Raw genomic sequence first — 9778 nt, 5'->3', positions numbered from 1 at the left:
ATCCTTTTTTCGAATTGCTAAGATTAAGCACGGAAATCTGCACGCTATCCTTAGTAAGAGCTAATATTGCTCGGAATGCTCTTAAGTTTTAACGGGTCTTCTTTTAGCGTATAGCTGCTATTGCTTCGCGTATTATTAAGCTTAGTTATGTTTTCAAGGCCGTTGTTATTGCTATTCGGTCTTAGCTTTTCGGAAACCCGGCTGTAGCCTTTAAGAAAGGGATTTAAAGGCCGCTGAAGTGATTTTAGCTCTTCCTATATAGTTGGCGTATTGCGTAGCGATTAATAAAGTTAATAAATTAAAGACGTCGAGTACGCTAAAGCGCTTCGTCGTAGCTTTTCGTTAGATTGTATAGCTTAAATCCGTAATTCCGCTATTTGCTTTGCTATAGCTTTTATATTCCGTTCTATATCTCTTTTCTCTTTTAAAAACTTTTCGCGCAACTTTTGAATCTCTTTTTTTTCCTTTTTCTTTTTTAATATTTCTTTTTCCTTTTTTTTTAGACTTTATAAGAGTAATAAAGATAGTTGAAGCGTAATATCTTCGTCGTCCGTAAAGTTTTCGGCGGTCTACTTTAATTCGAAGCTTAAAAGTATTGCTTATTGCTCTTTTATTTCTTTAAAAGTCTATTAGTGCTGCTGCTCGTCGTTTAAAAGCTTGACTATTCTATTAGCGTAACCTTTTTGCTTTAAAAAGCATTATACGCTTTTAAATAGCAAGTGTTCTTTAAGGTTAATAAAAATAATAAACTTAAAGCTTCGTCTTGTATTGTCTTTCGTTATCGTAAAGCTCGTTTAATCTTAGCGTAAAAAAGCGTACCGGAATAAGCTTTACAAGTCGTAATCCTTTAGCCTTTTATACTTCGCATTTAAAAAGTCTTTTATTATTGCTCGAGCCGTAATCTTATTATCAAGCTTTGCGTATAATAACTCGTTTAAGTCAAATAAGATGCTCGACATCTCGTCGTTTAGTTTTTCCGAAAAGCTTAAAAGTCTTGAGTATAAAGTTTCTTTTAGCTAAATAGCTAAAGGTTCCGTAAGTAGTGATAAGATTCGAAGGGTATAATACCTTACTGCTTTTTATCGGTTGGACTCTTTATTCGGAAGTCCAATTGCTCGATCGGCTATAGTTGTTGTTTGTTTGTATGTAGGTCGATTTAAATTGGTTAGGTTGCTATATATAGCAGGCGCGGCTCTTATAGCGTTAAAGGTTGTATAAAAGTGACTTGGTTCGGAATCACTCTTCCGTAAGAATAAGGAAAAATCGGTGGTATAAGCAAGCGACTTGGTACGGAATCGCTTTTCCGTTGTAAAAGGAAGGAGGTATCGTATTAAAAGATATCTTCGTTATAAAGTATTCTTAGCTTTTCTATGATTGATCACTTAGTAGTAAATCAACTACTGATTAGTGTTGGATTGTTTTTAAGCGATTAAGAATATATTCCTAAGGTCGTAACGTTCGTTAAAGTACTTGCAATTGCAAAACACTCGGTTGATAAAGTATTTGAATTCTGTCTGCTCCTTAAGGCTTAAGGGAGCTGATTCCTTCTATATGATTAGAAGGAATCACGTGCACTAGCTAACTAATAGGTTTACTTGTTAAGTTAAGGGTCCTTTGATTGCTGACATGTTAAGCGAGGCATGCCAAGTGACCCGTGAACCATGGTTCACGGGTAAGCTTTTCCTCAACTACTACTACTAGCTAGCTAAGGTCGATATGGATATACCGACATGAACCATGCTTATAAGCAAGAACTTAAGCTAAAAGCGGAGACCGAGTTGAACGTATTCTACGTAACTGCAAAAGGACGGGTTTTTATCAATTCTTTATAACTAATAGACTTAAGCTAAAGAACGGGTCTTTACTAACCTTTAAGCCTTTGTAACTAGTAAATTTGACTAATACTTTGAGTCTTTGATTAGTAAATGTGATTAGTAAATGTGATTAGTAAATATGATTAGTAAATGTGATTAGTAAATGTGATTAGTAAATGTAATTAATAAATATAATTAGTAAATGTAATTAATAAATGTGATTAGTAAACTTGATTAGTAATTATGCATATGCATATTTTTATATATATAAACCTTATAGAGTAACCCTACGCCCTATAGGGTTTCCTTATAAGGAAGGGCAGAATTTTGTACCCCCCATGGGTTCCCCCGTAGAGAGGACTCAAAACTCCGTGGGGCCCTATGGGGCCCCATGGAGCAGCCTAGCGATTGAGAATATATTCGTAAGGTCGTAACGTTCGTTAAAGTACTTGCAATTGCAAAACACTCGGTTGATAAGGTATCTGAATTCTGTCTGTTCCTTAAGGCTCGAGGGAGCTGATTCCTTTTATATGATTAAAAGGAATCACGTGCACTAGCTAACTAATAAGTTTACTTGTCAAGTTAAAGGTCCCTTGACTGTTAACATGCTAAGCGAGGCATGCCAAATGACCCGTGAACCATAGTTCACGGGTGAGCTTTCTCTAACTACTACTACTAGCTAGCTAAGGTCGATATGGAGATACCGACACTATTATAAATCGTATTAATTTGTAAATTAAAAAACTTCTTAAATATTAAACTTACTTTATTAATTTCCTTTTTATTATTCGTAAACCGTAGTTTACGAGTAAACGGCACTACTATTAAAGCTTTTTTAATAAACTCGGAAACGCTAGCTAGCTCGATATGCTTTTTAATTAAAGTTTAAATATCTTTAATAAAATTAATTAAAAAATATTTCTTTCGATTTATAGCTTCGATAATCTTAGCACTTTAATCGGTTTTAAAAGCGAATGCAGCGAAATTATCGAAAAAGTATAAAAGTTTAAATTAAGTTCGTCGACTTTGCAATGCTTAATCGTTTTATTTCGAATTCCGACGAGCAATCCGAAAAAGAATAAACGGCTTTATTCGGTCTTATTTAAAAAGTGTATTAAAGTAAGTCTTTCGGAAACTTAAAAGAAAATGCGATAATAGTTTTTTAAGTTATTAATATCTCGTTTTTGCATAATAAATTCTCGTAAAAAAGCTATCGAGTCTTTGATCTATTAAATATCGTTTTTACGAAACTCAGCTTTTAAAGCCTTAACGAAAGCAGCTTAGTTTTTTTTTAGCTTTTTATTCGAGCAAGCTCTTAATAATTTCTTTACGAAGATCATTCTTATAATAACGAAAAAGCTTAACGAACCGATCGTTAATAAAAATACTAAAATTATCGTAAGTCTTTTCGTACTTTTCGATAAAGTCGATAATATTAATATTATCAAAGCAAAGAGCTCTTAGAGTACTTAATAATAATATACGAGCAATTATAAAAACGTGCAAGATAGCAAAGTCGATTATAACTAGCATCGAGCTTAATAGACAAGCAAAAAAAAAAAAAGTTAAGTTTAAAAAGCATTTCCGAAGTAAGTGTTTTTAATAAAGGTTTCGGTTAAAAGTCAAAGGAAGATAAAGATAGTCCGAAGCTTAAAAAAATATAAGTAAAAGATTTAACGAAATCAAAAGATTTTAACGAAAAAGAAAGTGATTTGACGTTAACTTCGGTGTTAAGAATCTTAAAAAGGTTTTCGGTATTTTAAAGATTAAATATGTATATATATTAAGAATAATCGAGTTGATAATAAGTTTTTAAATTATTTAATTTTAATTTATAAACCGAGTTCACGAGTTAAATAAGCGATTTTTGCAAAGTAGTTTCGATCTGAAATTAAAAAGAGTAGATCTTTTACAAAAGTAAACTAATAATCAAGATTAAAGTTATAAAAAACTTAAGAATCAATTAATTAACATCGCTAATTACTTCGGCTTATATTAATTGCTTTAATTCAAGACGAGAGCTAAAGTATAAAAGAGTATTTTTATTAATAAGTGAAAATTCTTTCTTATTAATAATAAAAAAGAGTTTTTGCCGAAGAGCTGAAATATTACACTTCGGCTATTACGGCGTTTTAATGTCCGAACCTATCGAAAATAAAGTTTTGATAATTTAAAGTTGTAATTATCGAGTATAAAAAGGAACTGAATGATAAACGAAAGTCAACTTGATTGCGAATTAAGCGATTATAATAAGTTATATAAAGATAAAGACCAAAAGTTTAAATCTTTGCGTAAGTCACTAATATAAAAGCACTTAAAAAGATGTGTTATATAAAAGCCTGACTTTAAAGCTAGACTTTATAGTCTTTACAAAGAAGTGCAAAAAAGATAAGTAGAAAGCTCGTTGATTGTTTTAATTAAAGATATATGCTTTCTTATAAAAGATGGGTCTGTCTAGTGTGGTCCTAGTGGCCCTGGCAGGTGCCCCATCAAGTAGGGTGTTTACACTGATCCGTATAAAAATTTTCACGTGATTGGATGACTAATCATCACCATAACTATTGGAATTTATCTTGGGTCACCGTTGGTAACAATAAAGATATTTATAAATCGAGTAATTGGCCTGTTGGTGACACTAAAAGAACTTGGTCCTTTGCCCTGGTATTTTCTATAGCTTCAAGAGGCGCATTAACGCGGCATTAACGCGGCTGAAATTTTGCTAAATCGATCGATTCCGAATCCCGATTATAAAAAATTTAAAGCGTTGATATATAAGCCGTAGCAGCGATACCGAAAAATATCTTGGCATCGAATTTATTAAATTATTATCAAAACGATTGTATTTAAAAGATAATTTTTATTTATAATTATATCTTTTTAAAAAAAAAATTATCGAATTATTTTAATTTTTCAAAACGAGCTTATTAATAAGCCTATTTTAAAAATATAAACGAGAATGGCCATAAGACGGCTATAAGACGGTCCCAAGCTCGGGGACGATCAAAAAGATGAAATATTTTTGATTTATAACTAGTATCGATTTTAAACGGTCTAATAACCGTCTTTTATAAAACAGGGTCAGGACCGCTCAAATGATCCCCTACCTGCCTTTAAGATATCAGACGGGTTTTCTTAGTAAGATAGTTTATTAGCTAAGCTGTTCCCGAATAGAATTTAGTATAGATTTTAAAATATCCATCAATAGTCTGTTTGAGAAAAAGGCCAGAGGTCCGATAAATTGACCACCTTACCTGCTTTCGAAGTAATATTATACTAGTCATAATAGCCGTAGAAGATATCCTATAGCTATCATATACCTTAGCCATGTTATCGCTATACACCTTCTATCGAAACATTTGCAATCACCGTACATGATAATAAAAAGTTCTATTATATCTATACACTTTAAAGCTAAAAGAAAACCTGCGATGAAGTTTGCTTTAACAACGCATAATGATCAGATATTTCTGGATACACCAAAATGCCCAGAATGCAAGGTATTATTCTATTGTACAACGCAGCATGCAAGCTGAGGCTAAAAGCGCAGCAGGATCCGGAGCCCAAAATATCAATAGCTTACAAAAGCATCCGTCGAGGGTCCTCGATGTATTCTTTGATCTTCACCAAGAATTGCACAGCTTCCCTACCATCCAAGAGACGATGGTCGTACGTCAACGCCAGGTACATCATAGGACGGATCACGATTTGACCGTTGACAACAACAGGCTTGTCTTTAATAGCATGAAGGCCCAGAACAGCTGTCTGAGGAAGGTTGATGATAGGAGTTCCCATCAACGAACCAAATACTCCACCGTTGCTGATTGTGAAAGTCCCTCCAGCCATGTCCTCAATAGTAAGCTTGCTGTCACGAGCCTGAGTAATACATTAATCAGCGTACACCCCACAGTGACGGTGGATAAATTTTGCTTACCTTCTTGCCTAACTCAGCGATCGACTTCTCAATACCGACCAAGTCCATTGTCTCGGTGTTACGAACGACCGGAGTGACCAACCCCTTTTCCGTTGCAACAGCAACGCTGATGTCGACATAGTCCCGGTACACGATAGTATCACCACCGTTTGGACCCTCGATAGAGGCGTTGACAGCCGGAATGTCGCGCATTGCAAGAACAGAGGCACGCGAAAAAGCACTCATGAATCCAAGCTTCACCCCGGTCTTCTTCAGAACATCATCCTTGTACAGTCTTCGGAACTCCATCAGAGATGACATGTCGACCTCGTTGAAAGTCGTCAGGGACGCAGCGGTATTCTGAGATTGCTTTAGGCGTTCGGCGATACGAAGGCGCATCCTGTTCATCTTAACCTATAGAAGACCGTCAGGTACAAGACCGAAGGGTGCCAATAAGGCTCAAACTTACGCGTCTCTCTTCCCGGTTGCCAAGTGTAGGAGCAGAGTCGGATTGGGAATCGGTCTTTGGCACTGGTTGTTGCGGAGGAGGCGTCTCTTTCTTGGGTGCTGGCTTCTTTTCTGTAGAGGGAGGGGAAGAGCTCGCGGACTTCGACTCGTCCTTCTTCGATGGATCCGGGTCAGAGCTTGTTGGCTGTTCTTTGGATGCTGGCTCCTTTGGTTCACTGGAGGCCTTCTCTTTCGATCCACCCTCGGGTGCTTCTCCAAGCTCCATTCTCACGAGATCCTGACCGACAGTCACTGTGTCATCCTCATTGGCAAGAAACTCCTTGATTGTTCCGGCTTCCGGCGCATTAACGGCGACATCGATCTAGACGTAGAGTGAGTGCCTGCAAAAGAAGGGAAGCAACAGCAGGCCTACCTTATCTGTCTCAATGGTGGCAATCTCCTCATCCTGCGCAGCAGGTTAGCGCCGCTGTCCACCAAGATGGCTCCTTTGGAGCTTCTCGTTCCAAAGCACGCCTTGGATTTGGAACTGCTGACCTGTTCCACATAGTCTCCAATCTGTTTCGACCACTGCTTGAGGGTTCCTTCACTGATCGATTCCGCCATCTGCGGGACTTGGACGACCTTGTCTGCATAATATCGGAACTGCTGGGCGATGGCAGGAAAAGGGTGTCGCAATGGAGGGCTGGGTCTGGCCCTGAGGAAGCGCGAAGCGACACGGATTGAAAGCATCGTGGGTAATCGGCGCAGGGCCAGGCGGACAGAGAACAGTTGTGTTGTGTTGTGTTGTGGTGTGGAGAGGAGGGAAGAGTAAGAAAAGCGAAGGACGAAGGACGAAGGATGTTTGGAAGGATGGTAAGTAACGGCAACTTTTGTCCCACAGCCGAGAGCGAGCACCCATTCCCAGTCAGCCAAGCCCAGCCTTACTTATTAATAAACAACGCTACCTCCTACCTCTGAGCAGTCAGCAAGGCACAACATCCGCATTCTACATCTACGGACATCTACGATTACATCCAACGCAAAGGATTACCAAAAAACCACACCCAGCTGGCTTGCGATCAGCCGCCGGAGGTGACATAGAGCTGTAGCTGGAGAAGGCCCGGCCGCCCGCCACCGAAAGCGTTTTCTACAACCTACCATCCCTCCGCGAGAAGATGTCTACGAAGCAAGCAGTCTCGTACGCCGCTCCCCTCTACATGCTATGCGATTGAAGCTCCGCATACTGACCAGAGTCTGCCACAGGTCACTGTACCGACGTTCCTTAAAGCTGTCACTGGACTGGGCAGTCCACCGGTATCTCTGGAGGGGTCAGGCGCTGTATATCAGGTCATTGTTCGAGGCGAATAAAAACATCAAGGACCCCAGACAACAGCGGGAAAGTCTCGCCAAATGAGGAGAACGAGTAAGGAGGGAAATCTTACTAACAGCCTACAGGCTTTGTTCCAAGAAGCAGAGGGATTACTGGAAGCATGGAAGCACCCGGATCCGTACCATGCGCCAACAGCTCCCGGAGGTTAGTCTTGCGTGGGGTGATCCGGTCACAGAAGAATCACATTAGTTGACGTGGTGGGCTACATAGGATCTAAATTCGAAAGAAACCTTCCGGCTCCGATTTTAACGCGTAAGTTGACAAGCCATGATGCTCATGTACAAGTTGACACCTTATTCAGCACCGACCGAATTTGTGAAGTAGGGAGGCATATGGCATGGAGCTTGCACTGGGTCTGTGGGGATTGTATACATAAGAGTCAGACAGAGTGATCATAGTCAATTGTATCAACCCTCCAGGTTCAATTGCACTCTCAGCTACACGTATCATCCTGTAGCAAAAGCGAATGTATACAGTGCTAAGCTATACGCGTGGTTTATTATACATCAGGACCAGATGGTAATTCAAGAGCTGTTTATCTTCGCTGCAAGTTCAAGAAGACGTGGATTGCTAAGGATCTTTATGATTTGAATGATATGCTCAAGTATCAATACTCATGAGCAGGCTTAAAATCGATTCTTGAATGTAATATTGTTACGGTTCTGGTTGCCCGGTTGGTTAGGTTGGGTTGTGGGTCGGGTTGTGCTTTGCCATCCGAGGTCATGTGATGCGGCCGCTCCCGCAGCCGCCTCTCATATACCGTAGTAATTCAGGAAAGAGATGGAACGCTAGCCGTTTGGCGTACTTAAGGTGTGTTTGGCTTACAGTTGCAGGTCCGTGCAACTAAGCAGTTGAGTTGATCTTAGTTGATCTTAAACAGGATCAACTTAACTTGATAGTAGAAGTTGCACGGACCAAGGCTAGTTTAGCTCGCAACTAGCAAATTAAATAGCAAACTGCAATTTAAGACTTGAAAGAGAAAGATTAATTCGTTATTACAATTATTAATAATTTGTTAATGCAATAAACTCGATCGAGTATTTCGAAGTTTAGCTTTGCGTATTAAAAGGTCTTGAATATACCAGGGCAGAGGACCAAGTTCTCTGTAATGTCACCAACGGGCTAATTACTCATTAGTATATTATTAAATTAGATTTTTATAAAATTAATAATTAGCCCGTTGATAATATTATATCGGACTTTATCTTTTGCTAAATATCAAACTTATTAAATAGATCGTAAAATAAAAGTAAATATATATAAAAGTATTATTATATTAAAAACTATCGAGTTTATAATTTATTATAAGGGGGAGACTCCTTTAAACCCCCTTTTATTACTCATCTTTTCATTTTTATACCGGGGAGACCCCGGACCCCCTTTATTACTCATAATTATATATTTACTTATATTACGAAAATATTAAAGGTTACAGAAGTTACAGAAGTTACAGAAGTTACAAAAATTACAAAAGTTATTATCGAGTTTATATTTTATTATAAGGGGGAGACCCTCTTAAACCCTTTTTTATTACTTATCTTTTCATTTTTATACCGGAGAGACCCCGGACCCCCTTTATTACTTATAATTATATATTTACTTATATTACGAAAATATTAAAAGTTATAAAAGTTACAAAAGTTATAGAAGTTACAGAAGTTATAGAAGTTATAAAAGTTACAAAAGTTATAAAGGTTACAAAGGTTATAAAAGTTACAAAAGTTATAAAAGTTACAAAAGTTATAAAAGTTACAAAAGTTACAAAGGTTATAAAAGTTACAGAAGTTACAAAAGTTATAGAAGTTATAAAAGTTATAAAAATTATAGAAGTTATAAAAGCTATAAGATTATACAAGTCACAAAAGTTATAAGAGTTATTAAGTTTAAGAATATGCATTAAAAAAGGTTTAAACTCGAATCTTTAACTTAGCTATAAAAGGTGTACTTAAAAGAGGGAGAAAAGGAAAGGGAAGAAGGTCTCGAGCAAAAGAAAAAGGTTTAAATCTACGTTTCTTACGTAAGCTCTTCTTAAACGCAGTACACTTTCGAAGAGACTATTGATATCGAGCATACGTATCTTTCGAATTAAATATTTATACTTTAGCGGCCGAAGAGTATGCTTAGCACTCTTAGCGAGCAGCGGCGCACGCATCGCAAAGCGGGTTTATTAGCTCACTCTTATATATTTGTATTAGCTTAAAGTTATTAAAAGATAAA

At 37.5% G+C, this 9778-nt stretch overlaps 2 protein-coding genes across 2 annotated transcripts; one reads left to right on the top strand and one right to left on the bottom strand.

The window, feature by feature from the left end:
* Positions 1–5390: 5390 nt before the first annotated feature.
* L3040_003674 (uncharacterized protein) lies at positions 5391–6921 on the bottom strand (the record flags this gene model as incomplete). The annotated part of the gene is made up of 5 exons (XM_007294150.1): positions 5391–5687; positions 5746–6138; positions 6194–6553; positions 6605–6637; positions 6727–6921. The coding sequence occupies 5 exons, from the start codon at positions 6919–6921 to the stop codon at positions 5391–5393; spliced, it is 1278 nt and encodes a 425-aa protein (XP_007294212.1).
* Positions 6922–7346: 425 nt separating this feature from the next.
* L3040_003673 (uncharacterized protein) lies at positions 7347–7885 on the top strand (the record flags this gene model as incomplete). The annotated part of the gene is made up of 6 exons (XM_066156501.1): positions 7347–7369; positions 7435–7518; positions 7565–7571; positions 7627–7705; positions 7772–7813; positions 7863–7885. 6 exons carry the CDS (start codon positions 7347–7349, stop codon positions 7883–7885), a joined length of 258 nt encoding a protein of 85 aa, XP_066012084.1.
* Positions 7886–9778: the final 1893 nt, after the last annotated feature.

Source organism: Drepanopeziza brunnea (assembly GCF_022702325.1).
Source record: "Drepanopeziza brunnea f. sp. 'multigermtubi' strain 214-2 chromosome Unknown ctg5, whole genome shotgun sequence".
Classification (NCBI taxonomy): Eukaryota; Fungi; Ascomycota; class Leotiomycetes; order Helotiales; family Drepanopezizaceae; genus Drepanopeziza; species Drepanopeziza brunnea.
Note: the sequence above shows the minus strand (reverse complement) of the source record. Positions and strands in the feature narration are given on the sequence as shown.